Source organism: Arctopsyche grandis, chromosome 10, assembly GCF_051622035.1.
Source record: "Arctopsyche grandis isolate Sample6627 chromosome 10, ASM5162203v2, whole genome shotgun sequence".
NCBI classification, from domain to species: Eukaryota; Metazoa; Arthropoda; class Insecta; order Trichoptera; family Hydropsychidae; genus Arctopsyche; species Arctopsyche grandis.
In genome coordinates this window covers 19,791,940-19,812,012 of record NC_135364.1, presented here as the reverse complement: position 1 = coordinate 19,812,012, position 20,073 = coordinate 19,791,940, and the positions used below count along the sequence as shown (strand labels likewise).

At 36.7% G+C, this 20,073-nt stretch overlaps 3 protein-coding genes across 3 annotated transcripts; all 3 read left to right on the top strand.

The window, feature by feature from the left end:
* The first annotated feature begins 5,695 nt into the window (after positions 1 to 5,695).
* LOC143917728 (arrestin domain-containing protein 2-like) lies at positions 5,696 to 9,226 on the top strand. The gene is made up of 8 exons (XM_077439309.1): positions 5,696 to 6,005; positions 6,075 to 6,218; positions 6,305 to 6,516; positions 6,775 to 6,957; positions 7,025 to 7,213; positions 7,285 to 7,426; positions 7,500 to 7,684; positions 9,083 to 9,226. The coding sequence occupies exons 1-8, from the start codon at positions 5,888 to 5,890 to the stop codon at positions 9,224 to 9,226; spliced, it is 1,317 nt and encodes a 438-aa protein (XP_077295435.1). The 5' UTR covers positions 5,696 to 5,887.
* A 635-nt stretch (positions 9,227 to 9,861) lies between these two features.
* LOC143918150 (arrestin domain-containing protein 17-like) lies at positions 9,862 to 12,939 on the top strand. Its single transcript, XM_077439873.1, has 7 exons — positions 9,862 to 10,066; positions 10,194 to 10,322; positions 10,414 to 10,622; positions 10,753 to 10,935; positions 12,417 to 12,602; positions 12,696 to 12,819; positions 12,895 to 12,939. The coding sequence occupies exons 1-7, from the start codon at positions 9,949 to 9,951 to the stop codon at positions 12,927 to 12,929; spliced, it is 984 nt and encodes a 327-aa protein (XP_077295999.1). The 5' UTR covers positions 9,862 to 9,948; the 3' UTR covers positions 12,930 to 12,939.
* A 3,311-nt stretch (positions 12,940 to 16,250) lies between these two features.
* Positions 16,251 to 18,707, top strand: LOC143918145 (arrestin domain-containing protein 3-like). The gene is made up of 7 exons (XM_077439864.1): positions 16,251 to 16,823; positions 16,925 to 17,071; positions 17,154 to 17,365; positions 17,460 to 17,642; positions 17,816 to 18,004; positions 18,095 to 18,248; positions 18,327 to 18,707. The coding sequence occupies exons 1-7, from the start codon at positions 16,709 to 16,711 to the stop codon at positions 18,458 to 18,460; spliced, it is 1,134 nt and encodes a 377-aa protein (XP_077295990.1). The 5' UTR covers positions 16,251 to 16,708; the 3' UTR covers positions 18,461 to 18,707.
* Positions 18,708 to 20,073: the final 1,366 nt, after the last annotated feature.

Here is a 20,073-nt window from a genome sequence, read left to right as displayed (position 1 = left end):
CGCGCATGACAATCATTGCCACAAAAATCGTGAATACGGAATATCTGGCACTCGAGTTCTCGTCAGTACAAAATTTCGCGTGTTAAGTTGCCAGATGTTCCGTGATCGAGATTTTAGTGACGTGCGCGAGATCGTTTTGTGCGGAATAATCACTGAACCGTATCGTTCATAGGGGTCTACCTCACGGGACCGAAAGCGAAATGCCCGAAAACGCAAATATCGGAAGGCAAAGATCGAAAATTGAAAGATCTTAAGTCGAAAGATAAAAAAAATAGTCTCTCCCCCCGTGTACATACTCACTTAATTTGCGCGAGCAGGACACAACAGGAACAAGAGGAACAGGCTTTTCCTCCCGTATTCTGCGCGCGCACATTAAACAAGGCTGTATGACAAAAAGAGAGATAATTTCACCGCATGCCACTCATATATATTATATATACATAGTACCGTTTACCATGCACCCTTTTTTTTTGATCTTTCGACTTAAGATTTTTCGATTTTCGATCTTTGCGTTTCGATCTGGCGTTTCACATTCAGGCCCGTGAGGGAGACCGCGTCCATAGACAGGGAATATCAGAGAAATTCGAAGCCCCCCAATTTTAGAATTTATAAATATAAAAATTAAAATATAAAATAAGAATGCTTTACTACTAGTGTAGGGAATCGTCACATTCAAGCGTATTGAGAGACACGACGTTTAAAGTAATTTCGCTTTAACAATTCGACACACTCGAATTTAATTAACAAAAAAATAAGTACATGGATGACTTCGGTTGTATGCCCCAAGCCTTCCCTCTACACGTGCCAAATGATTTTTTTAGCTCGAGCAACAATTTGATACGCTTGAATTACAACTTCTACCATAACCGACCTAAAGATTTGAATACCCACACAACAGACGTACTCCTTAATTACATACCCACACAACAACTTCGCTAAAACTTAGTATAAGAAGAATAGAAGTTTTTTTTAGAGGCATCGAGGCCGCTGGGATGCATTCCTCTAGTATACGTACTTCCTCTTTCTAAAACTAACAGCACGATATCTCCATATTGGTGACCCTTTCAAGGACAAGGCAGCCTTCACAAACTTTACATTCTTCATCACCAGTTTCCATAATTCTTCAGTAGTCGTGTACCTCATTCATGCGGATCGTGATCAGGAGACGTTTCATTCTCTGTAATTGTCTTGAAAAAAAAATACTGCAGTGGAATCCCACTTTCTACTGTAGTCTCCATAATAAAATATTCGAAACAATATTTTTCTTAACAGTGTGGGTCTCGGGGGAACAGGGTAGTTCCTCCCCCACGAGTTAGGGCCGAATGGTCGAATGACAGCTCCACTGCCGTAACCATGGCGACCGGTGTTGCTCCCTCTTCTATGGGGTCGCCACATCACTCCCTCCCCAGCGACATTGCGTAGCCGTCGCGACAACTACGGGATGTAGCTGTCCAGATGGGCTGGCCACCGGACTCTCCTGCCAGTCCGTGTGGTTGCTTGTCGGCCAGTTTCTTGCTGTGGTTCTGCATTTTCTTGGGGGGCTCTCTCTGCTCTCTCTGGGGGCTCTCCGCTGCTTTCCATGTATGCCGGCTTTATGCGGTCTACCGATACGGTGACATTGGAATCCTTAATTCTCAGTGTGAAGAACTTCGGTCCCCTCTTCAACACCCTGTATGGACCATCGTATGGAGGCTGTAACGGACCCTTGGCAGCATCGTGTCTCAGGAACACCTGATGTGCAGGTGCACTGGTGTGCAGGTCTTTGAAGATAAAGGTTGATCTTGTTCCATGGCGCCGCGGTGGACTGGGTCTCAACCTCGCCATTTGGGACCGCAATCTCTCTGCTAGTTCCGCTGTGTTGGGTCCTCCGTTTCGTTGTGGAGCCAGAAACTCTCCCGGTAGCCGTAGCGGTTGACCATATACCAGTTCTGCTGACGTGGCATTAAGGTCTTCCTTCCATGCCGATCGGATTCCCAGTAACACTGTCGGTAGGGCTTCCGTCCACCCTTCGTCTTGGTGGCACATGATCGCGGCTTTAAGCTGCCTGTGGAACCTCTCTACCATCCCATTTGCTGCAGGGTGGTATGCGGTTGTCCTTATGTGTGTCGATCCCGTCAACCTATTCAGTTCCTTGAATAGAGTGCTCTCGAATTGTCGTCCTTGATCGGTAGTTATTCGTAGGGGGCATCCGAATCTTGCAATCCAACCACTGACGAATTTCTTTGCAACCGTTTCTGCCGTGATATCTTCCATAGGGATAGCTTCTGGCCAGCGAGTAAACCTATCAACGCATGTCAATAAGTACTTGTAACCGGCGGACTGTGGTAAGGGACCAACTATGTCTATGTGAATGTGGTCAAATCGATTTTCCGGTGGCTGGAACTCTCCCACAGGTGCAATGACGTGCCTCGTTATTTTTGATTTCTGGCAAAATATGCACTCTTGGGCCCATCTTCTGCATTCCTTCTTCATACCCGTCCAGAAATATCGTTGGGTCACTAATTTAGCTGATGCTTTTACCCCTGGTGCGCCAATTGATGGATTAGTTCGAACGCCTGTTTCCTAAATTTCGCTGGCAAGTACGGCCGTTGCGTTTCTGAAGATACATCACAATAGATGGTCGTCTCTTCGCCTGGAATAGGTATCTTGGCAAACTGCTTGTCGGGATCTCGTAGCAGTTGTGACAGTTCTGTGTCATCCTCCTGCGCTCGTGCTATTGCTTGAAAGTCCATCCCGGAAATTGCTTCTATTCTTGACAGTGCATCCGCTACCACGTTTTCTTCTCCCGATACATGTCGAACATCTGTTGTGAACTGGCCTACAAAGTCTATGTGCCTAAACTGTCTTGGCGAACATTTCTCTGGCTTCTGTTGGAACATGTATATAATAGGCTTGTGGTCAGTGAAAATAGTAAAAAATTTTCCTTCTACCATATGGCGGAAATGCCGGACTGCACTATATATTGCCAACAACTCCCGGTCGTAAGTGCTGTATCTCCTTTCTGTTCCTGACAATTTCCTTGTGAAGAATGCCAACGGCTCCCACCCTTCGGGCGTCTTCTGCTGTAGGACTGCTCCGAGTGCTACATCTGATGCGTCCGTCACCAATGCCAAGTCTGCCCCTGGTTTTGGGTGGCTGAGGAGGGCTGCGTCTGATAAGCTATCCTTGCACTTTCCGAATGCTTCTTCCAACGCGTTGGTCCATGCAATCTTTGCCTTGTCTTTCTTTTTAGATCCTTTTAGCAACTCGTTGAGGGGCGCCTGCAATTTTGCAGCACCCGGAACAAAACGCCGATAGAAGTTTATCATCCCCAAAAACTGCCTTAATTGTTCGATTGTAGCTGGTCGGGGAAATCTTTTCACCGCAGCTACTTTGTCTGCTTGGGGTTTGGTTCCATTTTCTGACACCTCGTATCCTAGAAATCTTACAGTTTTTGCTCCGAAAACGCACTTTGCTGTGTTGACTAAAACGCCATATTCTTGAAACCGTGAAAAAAGTTTTCGTAAGTGGTTAATATGTTCTTCTTCGTTTTCTGACGCTACCAGCACGTCGTCAATATATACGTAGCAGAAATCCAATCCCCTTAGGACTTCGTCCATAAACCGCTGGAAGGTCTGTGCCGCGTTTCTGAGTCCGAAGGACATAAACGGGAATTCAAATAACCCAAACGGGGTGGAAATAGCTGTTTTTTTTATGTCTTCATTGTGTACAGGGATTTGGTGGTATGCGCGCACGAGATCAATTGTAGAAAATAACTTCTTGCCATATAAGGTACTGGCGAAATCTTCTATATGCGGTACTGGATACCTATCTGGTATAGTGCGGGCATTCAACGCTCTGTAGTCCCCGCATGGTCTCCATTCTCCGTCGTGCTTAGGTACTAGGTGTAATGCTGATGACCAACTACTGTCTGATGGTCGAGCGATTCCTTCGTTCAACATGGTCTTGAAAGTCTCTTTTGCGATCTGCAACTTCTCCGGTGCGAGGCGGCGCGGCTTGCAACTTGCTGGTGGTCCTTCAGTGGTTCTGATATAATGCACAGTATGATGTTTCATTGTTCTGTTTTTATTTCCTGTCGGCCGCGTTATCTCTGGAAACTCTGTTAGTAGATGGTGAAATGTTGATGTGCCACAAATTGCTTTCACCTGCTCTACTTTTGCTGTTCCTATTGCTCGGCCCCTCACAGAAACAGTTGTGAGATTATCCATCAGTTTCGCATTTTTCAAATCAATCAAAAGACAAAAATGTTTGATGAAATCAGCGCCAATAATAGGCCTTGATACGTCGGCTATTACAAATCTCCATTTGTATACCCGACGTAGTCCCAAGTCGACGTCTACCTCCTTCCAACCGTACGTTTTTATCGTAGATCCGTTCGCGGCGAATAGAAGGTATGATGTCGCTATTTTGCGACCCGGCAATATTGACTTCGGAAGGACACACAGGTCAGAACCGGTGTCGACTAGGAACCGTAGTTTACTGACCTTGTCTGTTACGTATAGGCGGCAAGAAGTGGGGCTGGGGCTGCTTTCCGCCATTAGCGCCTGCCCTGGAAGTTTTCCGCCTGGTTAAACCTGCGCGGTGGCGTGTTCCTGCGGCCTCGGGGACTCTGTTGTCGTGGTTGCCAGCGTCGGCTCCTCGCTGGGGAGTGTGATGGCCTTGATTCTTTCCGATTCGTCTCGTTCGTTTGTAGTAGCCGTCCCATCATCGTGGTCAGGTCATCTACCTTTTGATTTAATGTTTGGAACTCTCCCCGTGTCACATACTCATCATCGGTTTGCCGCCTCTTCTCTCTGCGGTCTGTCATCGCTGCCACGTGGGGGCTGCTGTCGTACCACCTGTCTGCCTTCCTGGCCAGCTTATCCAAATCGGTTTCGTCGCTCATTGCCAGTTGCAAGCTTAGTCCCTCTGGCAGCCTGCTCTCCCACGTGGTTCTCAGCAGATCCTCCGACATTTCCTGGGCCGCCAATATCCGGAGGTCTCTCAGGAACTGTGATGGCTTCCTGTCGCCAATTTCCTCGCGTTCGAGGAGTCTGCGATGTCTCTGTCGTTGGCCGACTCCTAACCTCTCCAAAATTTCCTTCTTCAGGAAGGTATATCGCTTGAGTTTCGGGGGGGCCACGTGGATGTCCCAAATCTCCGTCATCACCTCGCGAGGCAAACACGCGATTGTTCTGCAGTATCGCGTGTTTTCGCTAGTGATTCTGGCGGCTTCGAAGCTCGCCTCCATCTGTGCGAACCATATTTGGGGGTTCTCGGCCCAAAAGGGGGGGAAGGGGGGCACGGGCGCCCCCAAAAAGTCAAGATTTACCGTGCTTTGGTTGCGGTCGCTGTTCTCCGCGTTTTCCTCCATGTTGTTCTGCACATTGTTCTCCCCGCCTGCTTCGGCGGCGCCGTTGTCTGCTTCACCGTCGGACATCGTGTTTCCAAGATTGTCGGGAAGAATGGGGGGGATGGGGGTGCGCGCTGTCTATCACGTCGGGGTCACCACTGTGGGTCTCGGGGGAACAGGGTAGTTCCTCCCCCACGAGTTAGGGCCGAATGGTCGAATGACAGCTCCACTGCCGTAACCATGGCGACCGGTGTTGCTCCCTCTTCTATGGGGTCGCCACAACAGGATCACATTTAGTAAATATATGTACGTATGTAAGCATGTATGTACAATACGTACATGCGATTGGAAGAAATTATAAATGACCAATAGACACCCTTTCCATTTAAATGTTCATGTTAATTCGTGTTTATTCGGCGACTGATTAATTGAATTATTTTTAGATAAAGAGACTTATCTTTTGATAGCCAATTTCGTTTTCACACAGATAAGATAATCGTTGAATGTCAGTACCTAATGTTAGTCGCGCAATTCGTTCGCAAGATTTGAGTCACAATGTCATTAAAAAAGTGCAGTATAATTTTCAACAACCGTTCCCAAAACGTTTACTATAATGGAGAGAATGTGTCTGGATTTGTCAGTTTGGTACTCGATAAAAAGAAAAAATGTCAAGGTATAATGTTTAATTTTATGTAAATTGTACCAACAAAAAGATTCGAATGTTAAATGTATTATTTTATAGCGCTCACAGTGAGAGTATCTGGAGAAACTAACTGCAAATGGATGGAAAACTATGGTAGCGGTAAAACAAAAAGACAGACAGAGTTTACGGGAAGAGAAATATATTTGGATTTTAATATGGATTTGATATCTCCACAAGCTAATAGTGATAACTATGACTTTTTATGTTCAAGTTTTTATAAATACTTCCCTAAAAAGTGAACTTTTTAAAGCTATTTTTTGTTAATTTAGATGAGCAAGTGGAGCTTATGGCAGGAAAGCATGATTATGGATTTTCATTTATACTTCCCCAAAATCTGCCATCATCGTTTGAAGGCACTTATGGCTGTGTACGATACACTATGCAAGTTATCTACAAAAGATTAAACTATCCAGACCAATTTTACAAAATTGCTTTTATGGTTATCACAAATATTAATCTCAACTCTCTGTCTTATGTCCGTGTAAGTATTTTTCAATGGTTATTTGTATATACATACACGTGGGATTTAGTTTTCAAACCCAGAAAAGTGCATGTATAAATGATTAAATTAGCTCAATGGCATTGAGGAATAAATATGGCTCACCAGAACGAGTCTCATTGACACCTGTTTTACGTGTCCCTTCATTAATTGAGTCCTACATATGTACATATGAGTTTTTGTTGTATCAAATTATTGTTTTCATTTTGTTACTCTGACATAATTATAATATTTTTTCAGTTACCTATCAAACACGTATCATCGAAAGATTTTCATTTTTTGCTTGCAAGCATGGGAACTTTAAAGATAACAATCGAGTCTCCAGTTTCTGGCTACGTTCCAGGGCAGAAAATACCTATAAAATGTTATCTACAAAACTTATCCAAAGTGAATATTGAAGAAGTTAAAATTTCTCTAGTGCAAGTGAGTAATCTAATTTTATATATTACAGAAAATTTATTTACGATATTATTTGAGCGATTATTTCCAGATAACCACATTTCAAACCACATGTCCTCAAAGTAATCAAAAGGTAGAATCAAAAAATGTAGCTCAATGCAAAAATGATGGTGTTGCGAAAGAAGAAGAAAAAATTATTATCATATCTTTGAAAATACCTGTTATACCACCATCGACTTTTCTCACGTGTTCTATTATTGAAGTTAAATACGAACTTAAGGTTTTTATAATAATTCAATCGTAATTATTTATCTGTGGTGTTTATAAGATACTCACATTTTTAATTTTTAGTTTCTTGTGACGGGATCAGGAGTTCATGGTAGTAAGAAATTCAGTGTTCCCATTACGATTGGCACCGTACCTTTCAGCCCATTTCAAGATCAAGGAACATCATCCAGAGATCCTACAGCACCTCCAGCATACACAGACATAGGTAAAAATATATTGAACAGTCATACATTTTTCACTTACTAAAATTATTATATAACTTTTCAATTAAATTTAAGTTGCTCCATCATATGAAGAAGTCGTTGTTGAGAAGAGGATGAAAGGAAAATATGAAGAGTGGGACTATTCTCCAAATTTTGTTCCCAGATATCCCGTTTATAAATATTCAACAAACGAACCTGAACCAGAAATAATTAAAACTTCTGCAGTAGACAATATTGTCGAGTCAATAAAAAACACTGAAGTTTTTAAAACAATAAAAAGAAATATTTAAATGTGCATTGTTTCATTTTAGACACATACATTTTTCTTGGGTCTACCTCATGGGACCGAAAGTGAAAAGGTCGAAAAAGCAAATATCGGAAGGCAAAGATCGAAAATCGAAAGATCAAAAAAAAAGGGTGCATGGTAAACGGTACTATGTATACATATATGTATAATATATGTATATCAGTGGCATGCGGTGAAATTATCTCTCTTTTTGTCACACAGCCTTGTTTAATGTGCGCGCGCAGGATACGGGAGGAAAAGCCTGTTCCTCTTGTTCCTGTTGTATCCTGCTCGCGCGAATTAAATGAGGATGTACGACGGGGGGAGAGAGAGTTTTACCGCACGCCACTGATATATATACTAACCGTTTTTCATATGTATGCATGATAAACGAATATTTTCGACTTTTTCACGGTCACCCATTTTTCTTGATATCTTCTATTAAATCCATATATATTGACGCCAGTGGCCAATGTGAAAAATTGTTGTCGGAATATATTCATAATAATAGCCAAATTTTTTACTTTATTTTGACTAGTGATCGTAAGTGAAAGTAAGAAGAGGTTAATAAAAAAGGCATCAAATACTGATAAACGTCTGAATTCCCTCGTTTCCAATGTAAAAATTATGCACAGGTTGTGATTTTTCATGTTTATTCCTATAATGTAAGTAATAGTCTTACTGACAACATATTTAACTTCAATAGTTTTTGCAGCAGACAAATTCTAAATCTCGATTCCTTTTAATGAAAAAGCTTTGTTATGAATCTCAAAAAATCTGAATAATACATGTAGAGTTCGAAGATATAGGGAGGATTGCGGGAGAGATAATGAAAGACGATGTTGGTCCATCAATGTACGTTTATTGTACATTAAGTATACACACGTGCGCGTACGCACCTACCGGTGGCCATCCGGCCAACGGCTCGTCTACTAACTCTCAGTTGGCGTCACACTTCTGCCAACTCACATACAGTGTACACTCACGTGTACCACTGTTTGTACATCACTCCTCAACATTACTCATTACATAATTCACTCACACACATAAAATCCCACATACATGATATAAATACAATATTAAAAAAAATGTATTCAAGGAGACTCGGTTCTCCTCTAGAATTTGTATAATGTTTTGCTAGAATCGTCATGGATTGCTATTAAATAAAAAGTAAATTATTTTTTGTATTGCCGTCTATTACCTGAGACGACACTACCGATATCTACACTACCGATATCTACGTACACACTACCGATATCTACACCCGATATTTTCGAATTTTCCATATCCAGTTACCATATTGCAACCTGTGGTTGCTATTTAGGAACTGGTTATGGAAAAATTCGTAAATATCGGGTGTAGATATCGGTAGTGTGGACGTAGCCATTGGCATTGGGATAAATATCAAAGGATTGAAGATATGAGACTCTTAAAAATGTTTATTTATAAATGTAGTAAAACGAAACATATACTCGGATATGTATCTAAAGTTCGGTGTGAATCACTACCAGGATAATCGCTGCTACGAAAATCGCTCGCGCGGTATCCTATCGCATAAAAACTCGTTAAGGTCTGTTCATACCTATCCAGCACGACCCGTATCCTGCAGGTGTCCTGCAAGTGCGGATAGTATTCTTTGATACATTATATGGACGTATTCATACTTCATTCGCCCATGCGCATTTACGCATTCATGCGCGTCCATATAGATTGTACTAAAGAATACTGTCCGTACTCGCAGGATTCGGGTCGTGCTGGATAGGTATGAACAGACGTTTACACAGGAAAATGTCGTACAGAAAACATCCCATTCGCACAATCGCAAAAATGGTTCCACAAAAATTACGAATACGGAATTTCTGACACTCGAGTTCTCGTTAGAACAATATTTCGCGTGGATTGATGGAGTTTTTAGGTGCCAGATATTCCGTGTTCGAGATTTTACTGACGTGCGCGAAACAAAAGTTTTTACTTTGGGTAACGTTTTACTTCGATAATGAGTAACCGCAACCGCACGTTCACCTTCAAGCAACGGTGACGATATGAATAATACTATGCTGTGAAGTTGTAAACAAGTTTCAACATTTCTTGGAATATATGCACATATGTATATGGTGACTGTATGACTGATGGGGAAAATTTTTATAATACATATTCGAGATAAGATTAATTCCAATAAGGTCGTGTTGCACACCTCAGTATATCAATAATCAGTTTTGTTGAATTATAACAATAACAATGTCTTCGAAAGTGTGTGATCTAAGTTTTCATAATTACGAAAAAGGAGTAATTCATGCAGGTCAAACGGTGACGGGAAATGTAATTGTAACTTTGGAAAAATCACAAAAAATACAAGGTAACATGTCGACCTATACTAAATGTATTACTAAAATATTTTCCTGTGCATTATTAAAACGTTTGTTAATATTGACTGTTGCCACAATACATATATTCATATAAAAAATATTGCAAATTTATTTCAGAGCTCATATTAAAAATATTTGGATATGCTGAATGCAGGTGGACGGATGGTTCTAATGACGATAGTACAACTTATACAGCCAAAGAAACATACTTTGAAACACAAACTAACTTAATACAAAAGCAAACAGGTAAATTTAATGCTGAAAACTGTAACTATGTATATTGTACTATACACATATTAGAAGAAATATGTGATACTTATATATATTTCGATTTTAGACACTGCAAAATTAACAGCCGGTGTTCACCGTCTCCCTTTTTCATTCATTTTGCCAAGGAGTGCACCTTCTTCATTCCGTGGTAATCATGGAAAAGTTAAATACAAAGCACAAATTGTGCTAAAACGTCCCTTCAAGTTTGATTCAACGAGTGAATTTGTATTGAATGTCCTCGCCGTTGTAGATTTGAATACTCTTCCAAGTGTACAAGTATGTACATGATTTTAATGTTGTATATGTGCCTAAAATATAAATCTTGTGTATACGTAATATTAAAATATTGTATACAAAATCTAAAAATTTAGAAAATATGCATTGTACAAATATTCTTGTGTTCTAGTTACCCGTTAAAAATGCTTTTAGTAAAAATTTTAATTTTTTGCTGATGAACAAAGGCTCTTTGGACGTTAAATTTGAAATTCCTGTTTCGGGATATGTATCTGGACAAATACTACCTATAAAATATTGTCTACGGAATGATTCTAAAGTTGAAATAGCAACAGTAAAAATAAAACTCGTTAAGGTAAATATCATTATTGTAAGTAAACAATCACATTTCATTTCATACGAAAATCTACTATATGAAGATCAATGTTTGTTAGTCCATTATGCAAATTTTCAGTTTTCAATATTTAGAACTACCAAATTCAGTGGCGTAGCGAATTCCAGGCGCCCCCCCCCCCCCCCATATATTCATATTATATTATTATCCTTACAGCAAAATAACTTTCCAAATTAATAATTCATACCTTATTTACGAATCTCTGATCAATTTATTCATTTTTTTTCTTTTTGGAGTCTTAGGGAGTGACCTCTAAGATGAGTTTTTCATTGAAAGTAATAAGTTTGGACATACATATGACAATTATAATGATTATTTAATATTTAAGACTACGATTAAATGGCTTCTTATTCTTCTCGTCTTCAATGTAGTGAGATTCATTATTTTCAATCTTTCGTTATAAGAAAATGATTTAAGTAATAAATTGATAATAAAGTAATAAATTGTTAAATAAGTAATAAATTGAAAATAAGTATTAAATTGTCAATAAAGTAATAAATTGAAAATAAGTAATAAATTGAAAGTGATAAATTGAAAGATAGTTTAATTTAGTGTGATCTTTGTGCCTGATGTAAGCTAGAAGTGGAAATACACTCGCTATTTCAGTGCTGATCCAAAAATTATCTATACTGATTTTAAATCTTACTTGTGCATTCATATTAGATGTTTCTTATATGAATCTTACTTGTGCATTCATATTAGACTTGCAGATGTTTCTGATTTCTTGCAATTCGATATCAATATCAATTACATTCACACTAAATTGATCAATCACCCTATTTGGAATATTTAGATTTATGTATAATATCATTAAATCTAACTTGCATATCCTCATGAAGCTGCTTCACATGTCCAATATATATGTAAAGATCATCATCTTGTATTTCATTAGAAATATTCATATATTGTTACTACGAACATAGATAAAGTAAATATACAAGAATAAGAGAGGATTCTCAGCAAATAGGTTGAAAAATGGCACTGACGTTCAAAAAATGGAAAAAGACGACAGTCTTCTAGCCCTATTAGCATAGATCAATTACACAATGAGGATGAATTCAAAATATAATAATGTATGTACATATAGTACATACAATAAAACGAGATGCAAATAGGTTGAAAAATTAGAGGTTTTTAAAAAAAATATTACAAAGAAATTACAGAACAAATTAAAAAATCAGTAAAAAAGGCGCGCCGCTTTGTGGCGCCCCCCAAGACTCAGCGCCCCTCCGCATTGCGGGTTCTGCGGGCGCGGTAGCTACGCCACTAACCAAATTTCGTATAGCATCTCACGGTACTGTGACTTGACTACATACATATGTAGACTACAAAGTTTCTTGGCAATTAAGCTTTTTACAGTTTTTTTACAACTTTCAATAGCTGGAGCAACACTGGCATTGTCTAGTAATAATATATGTATGTGTGTATATTTTTAATTTCAGACAATAGTATATCATTCAAGTTTTCCCTCTAAGCGGAAAAATAAGGAAATTATAAAAGTAGCGAAATGGGTTGGTCCTGGAGTAGAAAAACAGGCAAATAAAACATATGAAACACACTTAGATATACCCGAACTATTACCCACTAGTTACACATGCTCAATTATTGTTTTTTCTTATGAATTAAAGGTAACAATAGACATTTTTTTTAAAATTTATTTAGTAAATATTAAATAGAATTTTTTTATTGATTTAATATGTATATGTATAAAATCTATTAAGGTATCTATAGTTGTAACTGGAATGCACACTAACTTTGATTTTGATATACCAATTGTAATTGGTACAGTTCCATTAAACAATACTGATGAAACGTCACGTATTTCTGCTACTAGTCAAAGATTTGGTAGGACATTTTGATTATTATTGTATATTTTCGGTATCAGTACTTAATTTATTAATTATTATTTTGCAATTTTAGCACCCCCCTCATATATTGATCAGATGAAAGAGTGATACCGTGAAGTCAAAGCCAATATATATATATATATATATATATATATATATATATATATATATATATATATATATATATATATATATATATATATATATATATATATATATATATATATATATATATATATATATATATATATATATATATATATATATATATATATATATATATATATATATATATATATATATATATATATATATATATATATATATATATATATATATATATATATATATATATATATATATATATATACAGTGGCGGACTGGTCATACAAGCGAACATGCCCGATGGCATGTGGGCCCCACTATCTGTTAGAAAATATGGGCCCTCAGTAAAATTAAATAACTTTTTAACTATTTCACGTGTGTAAAAATTTATAGGACATTGCACTTTGGGACCTAAAGTTTGGGTATTTCAACAAAACAAATTTCTTACGATATTCACAAACAACTAATATCTGCTTTAACAGCCCAAGGATCGGTTAACTTTTTTATTAGGCTCGAAATGTAAGTTTCAACATTTGCGTGGGCCCTTTTGCTGGGCCCATTTCTAACCTCAATATCTACTGAAATAAAAATGAGAATAAACAAATTTCCGTGAATAATATAAACTGAATTGCTTAAAACAATTTTGATAAGACGATTCATCATCAACCAGCGATTTAAACTTACTTCATACTTTCAAAATAACATTTGATTATACTTCGACGATATAGTAAGATTTTTTATACACAATTTTAAACAGTTTCCGTATATAAAATCTATTCGTAATCTAGACACATCCATGTATATAGAAATATTGGATAGAGGCCCCTCCCAAAAATCCCGATTTTCGCATGATCACAAAACTTTATCTATTGTTATTACGTACATATGTATGTATGTATATACATAGATAAAGCGAAAAGACAGTCGGTAGAAATTAAGTTAATTGATAGTTTTTTAGTGACTCAGTTTGATGGTCGATTTTTGCTGACCATGTGAAGATTTTTGGAAAAAAAATTTCGCCTGCTGCGCTTCTTTCACTTTTTATATAATATTTTTTTATAATTAGTTTATCAAATATAAGCTTACTTTTTTTTCATATTTTATAACTCAATAAGGTGTATGCAAAGAATATTTTCCATTTTTATTCCGATATAGAAAAGATTTTTTGAAAAAAATTAAATTTGACCAATCTTTGCCTGCCCCCCCTGAAATGACGTCCCTGATTGTTTTCTACCGAAAGTAAAAGCCGCTTTTATGCCGCATTCTTTTATGATGCATTCTATTAACCTAGTTAAAGGGTTAAAAAGAAATATACAATGTAATTTATGGATCTATTTTGCTTTTGCCATTTTTCTTGTACTTAAATTTGTTTATTCCCATTTTTGAAAAAAAAATTTTTTTTACCCTTGATTTTTAGCGTGATGGAAAGAAGAAAATTTTGTTATATGAGGGGGGGGGAAATTTTTTAAACCTGGGTGGGCCCCCTTTGACTCCTGGCATGCACTAATTTCAGTCCCAGTCCGCCACTGTATATATATATATATATATATATATATATATATATATATATATATATTTTACTTAAGCTAAGCAAAATTTCAGAGGAAACCAAAAATCTAATTAAGCATAAAAGGAAGTTAGATAGGGATAATAATAAGCAAGAATACAATCTAGTAAATAAGGAAATTAAGAAGAGAATAGTCAGGGATGTCAGGGATTTTAACAGCAAGCTAATAGAAAATACCATTAAGAATAACCGTAGCCTGAAAAAGTGCAAACAAGATCTTTTCTTAGGCAAAAACCAAATGATCGCAATCAGATCAGAGAGCGGAGTAATAATTAGGAATAGAGAAGAGATCATAGACAGAGTTTATACGTTCTATGCAAAACTTTACGAGAACAACAACGGTCAATTTCCCGTTCCGGAATCGACATACGGCCAAAGGGTTCCTGCAGTATTGCCTAGCGAAGTAGAGGCCGCGCTAAAAACTGCAAAGAACGGTAAAACCCCAGGGGAAGATAATATTCCCATTGACTTACTAAAATGTGGCGGCCCCCCCCCTAATTAATATCTTAGCTAGGCTTTTCAGCAAATGCATCCAGAACCAAGCTATACCAGAAGGATGGAATAACGCAACTATCATTTTAATACACAAAAAAGGCGACAAAAGCGATATCAAGAACTACCGACCCATTAGTCTACTTTCAGCGGTCTACAAGCTCTTCACGAAGGTTATTACAGAAAGGCTGAAGAATATCCTCGACGAGAACCAACCTATAGAGCAGGCAGGGTTTAGGGCAAATTTCAGCACAATGGACCACCTCCAAGTAGTTGGCGAACTAATCGAGCGCGCCAACGAATATCAACGGCCATTGTGCCTAGGTTTCGTCGATTATGAGAAAGCCTTCGATACAGTTAGTCATAATGTAGTACTTAACGCTCTAAAAACAAAGGGAGTGCCGGATCCCTATGTGGGACTGTTAGCTGCAATATATAAGAATGCCACAGTTTCGGTTAAAATTTTTTCAGGTACAGATAGATTTAGTATAGGAAAAGGAGTAAGACAAGGAGATACAATCTCGCCCAAGTTATTCAATGCGGTGCTTGAGGGAGTTTTCAGGAAATTGGATTGGGATACAGCCGGAGTAAGCATCAATGGTCGCTTTTTGAGTCACCTTCGGTTCGCAGACGATATAGTTTTAGTAGCTCGTGATTCAGCTGACCTACTTATCAGACTAACACAGCTGGACAGGGAAAGTAGAAAAGTAGGATTAAAAATTAACGTAGATAAGACTAAACTAATGTTCAATAGTTATTGCATGCCTGATAGCATCCCCTTAGATGATAAACCAGTAGAAGTAGTAAATAATTATTTATATTTAGGTCAAATAATTGACATGTCTGGTAGTAAAAATGAAGAGATAAAGAGACGTATGAAATTAGGATGGAGTGCATTTGGACGGATGAATGCTGTTTTTAAATCAAAAATGCCACTCTGCCTGAAGAAAAGGATCTTTGATCAATGCGTTTTGCCAGTGATGACGTGTGGATGTGAAACTTGGACACTGAACGCCAAGATGCAAAATAAAATCCAATGCACTCAAAGAAGTATGGAACGCTGTATGCTTGGCATAACGAGGAAAGACAGGAAGCGGAACACGTGGGTGAGAAATATGACAAGGGTAGTGGACATAGTGGATAGAGTGAAGAGATTGAAATGGCAATGGGCGGGTCACGTAGCTAGGAGGATGGACGAAAGGTGGACAAAAGAAGTGCTTGAATGGTACCCGAGAGAAGGCAAAAGAGTAAAAGGAAGACCGCAAGGAAGATGGGTGAACGAAATTAGGAAAATGTGCGGAATGAGATGGATGAGTGTTGCGCAAAACAGAGACGAGTGGAAGCGTGTTGGAGAGGCCTTCATCCAGCAGTGGATGGCGAATGGCTGTAAATGATGATGATGATGATATATTTTACTTGCACAAATTACCATATTTATGTTAATTTATTTTTTCACATATTTAGCATAGTAGTGTTGTTGTAAATTATGACTATCTGTAAGTATTAACTGAAATAAAGTTTAAAAATGCCAAAAACCTTCAATTACAAAATTAATTCTTAAAAACTAGTATACTATAACTTATAACTACTTCATAATAATGGGCTCTTATGTACAATCAAATTATCTTATATGATATTTCCGATAAGATAATAAATACCATATGTCTATCACAATACGTATAGCCTCATTTGAATCAAAGTCAGCTAAATTTGTCAAGAAAATATGTCATTGAAAAAGTGTAGTATTATATTTGATCGCCCACATGCAGTATATTACAGTGGAGAAACTATAACAGGAACTGTTAACTTGACGTTAGACAAAAATAAACTATGTAATGGTTAGTAAAATTAATCATTATTTTTTTGAAAAATTATTTAAGTTATTTTAAGTATTTTAAAAATACAATATATTAAAATCTCTGGTGATCCTTCTTTACAGCTTTAATGATAAATTTATTAGGTATGGCCCATTGTAGCTGGTCTGAAACAGAAGGAACTGGAGACGATGAAAAAACAGTTACTTACACTGGAAATGAACAATATTTCACAACATCAAATAACTTGATGGCAGAACAGCATATGCAGAGTATTGAATATTTTAATTTAACGCATTTAAATTAAGCTTGATTTTAAAATAAAAAACCCATAAAATATTTTAAAAATTTTAGCGGGCACATCGGATCTAATTGCAGGCGATCACAAATTCAATTTTACAATTATTTTACCATCTGCTTTACCGTCATCTTATGAGGGCTATTATGGATATGTACGCTACACTGCCAAAATTACTCTTAAGAGATCATTTAAAATGGATCTGTGCTACAAAACTATTTTTACAGTTGTGTCGCACATTGATCTCAACGGAATGCCCACCTTAAAGGTAAAATCAACATGTAAGAATTTGTACAAAATATATGTACGTATCTAATCATGAAATGAAATTATGTATTGTTCATAAACTTCAAAAATTTCAGCTGCCTATCTTAAATGAAACTCAGAAGAATTTTTACTTTTTTTGCGTTAAAAAGGGAACGTTGTATATGACAGTTCAAATCCCTTTTTCAGGATTTGTTTCTGGACAGTATATGCCAGTTACGTGTAATTTAAAAAATGATAGTAAAGTCAAAATTGAATGCGTGAAAGCAGGACTGATCAAAGTACGACTTAAATATTTACTCATTAATTTATGTTTATAATACAGAATTAACTAAGCCTTCTCAAAATATTATTATAACATTGGAAGGCTTTAACATCTTCATAAAGTTATAGGATGCTATTCAGCGTATTATAGTATGGTTGACTGTACATTTATCTGATATTTCAATCGTAGACAATTGTATATACAGCCACACATCCTTTAACAAAGACGAAAACAGAAACCTGGAAAGTGGCCCGCCGCGAAAGTGATGGAGTTGGTCGTGGAGAGGAAAAAACTGTTGATTTAACATTGCATGTACCAGTGTTACCTCCTTCTAGTTTTAAAACGTCATCCGTTATAAAAGTCAAATATGAATTAATAGTAAGTTATTGTAGAATTGTAATTAATTGATATTGTAATATAGATATTAAAAAAAAAATCAAAAACAATAAAACTAAATTTTCTTTATAGATTACAGCTGTTGTATCTGGTATGCATTCTAATTTGAAATCTATTACCCCAATCATAATTGGAACAATTCCCATACATTCGAATTATCAAACATACATAGAACAACCAACATCATCATATGATCCCAGTGCACCACCCGCTTACAATGAAATGAGTACGAAAAATGTATTTGACCTCACTTTTATAGTAATGTTTAAATATAAAGTAACCAAATGTTGTGAAATTATTTCAGTGCCTCCCTCTTATGAAGAAGCCGCAGTAGATAAGAGAATGAAGGAGAGTCACGAGGAGTGGGATCATAGCAACGAATTTTCACCGAGATATCCAGTTTATAATTTTGATGTGGAAAAGAAGAAAGAAATATAATTTTAACTAAAATAAAAATATTTTATGAAAAAAGAGCAATTTCTGATGCTTTATTAAAATTACCTAACGAATTTGTTTCGAATCACGTCCAATAAGAATGTTAGCAAGTTGATGGCATAATTTGATTCAGTGACGCACCTAGGATGTATTTTGGGGGTAAAAATATTTTTATTGCCAAGTCAATAAAATTCATTAAGTGATTGTAAAAAATTATATATAGAATAAAATACAACTTTATTTTTTTATCAAAGTATTATTTTTTTACAAGCCTCTTCTATGTTTGCCTTCGCTCTTTCGTCTGACAAACATTTTGGTTTTGATATCCTACATTCTTCCGATCGTTTTGAAACTTTGGCATTTTGCTCGGTTTGGTCAACAACATATATTCAAATCAAATGCGTCAGTATAAAAAATCAAATGCGCCAGTATATAAAAATAATCGTTAAAGACAAGTTTAAAAAATGCTACAATTTTGACCATGTTGACGTCTAATGGTAAGTTGTCGTATTTATTCTAAAATGACTTGTTTTAGTTTTGTGGAAAAACTTGTATTTTTTTTTAAAAATGTGAAAAAATTGTAAAAAAATGTGTTTTTTCTCTTGCTAATTTAAATACTAGCCTCCACTTAACTAATTATAGATTTTGCCCCCTCCTTTCTCTTATGAATTATTTCATAAAATTTTCAAGAAAATCTTATGTAACATATGTACATATGTACATAAGTACATACCAGATCTGGTATGTCATCGACGCTATAGAAATGATTGTCAGTTTCAATGTCGGGTCAGTCGCAATGAAAAAAGTCGCAAACGTTAAACGTTAAACAAGAAGAATACGTGTCTCGGTAGTGTGCGTGAACCAAAAAGGGAGACGCCTGCTAGTGTTGCATTTCACTCTTTTACTATGTGTTTACTGGTTCGGTGATTACTAGTCAAATGTGAACCGGTCACAGGACAACCGGTCGCTCTAGATCGGTCACACCCAAAAATGCGACCAATTTTTTAATTTTTGGGTGTGACCAGTTTTTTCGTGACCAATTTTAGGGTGTGACCAGTTTTCTCGAGACCAGCTTTAGTGTGACGGGTGATCACGTGTGACCGATCTAGAGCGACCGATTGTCCTGTGACTGGTTCACATATGACTAATAGTCCGTTAACCATGTTTACTATGTGGAGGCTGTGCCTGTGACAGCCTCCTCTTTTTGCAATATGGAATCGAGTTTGAATATTTACTATTTGAACAAATGAATATTTACTATTTGAACAAATGAATATTTACTATTTGAACAAATGAATATTTACTATTTGAACAAATGAATATTTACTATTTGAACAAATGAATATTTACTATTAGATTCGCCATGTTTAAACTGTTTATATTAAAAATACTGAGCGAAGCCGGCTAAAACAACTGGTATGCTATATTTTTATATATACATATATATGTACTTCATTGAAATTATAATAATACATATACTTAAATTTATATTCTCATATATTTAATTACTTTATTATGTCAATCAACAATCTATTTTATTCTGAGTTTAAAGAATTCGGTTCATGAATAGAATCCAGAACTAAAATAGGAAAACCGGAACTGAAAAAAGAATCCAG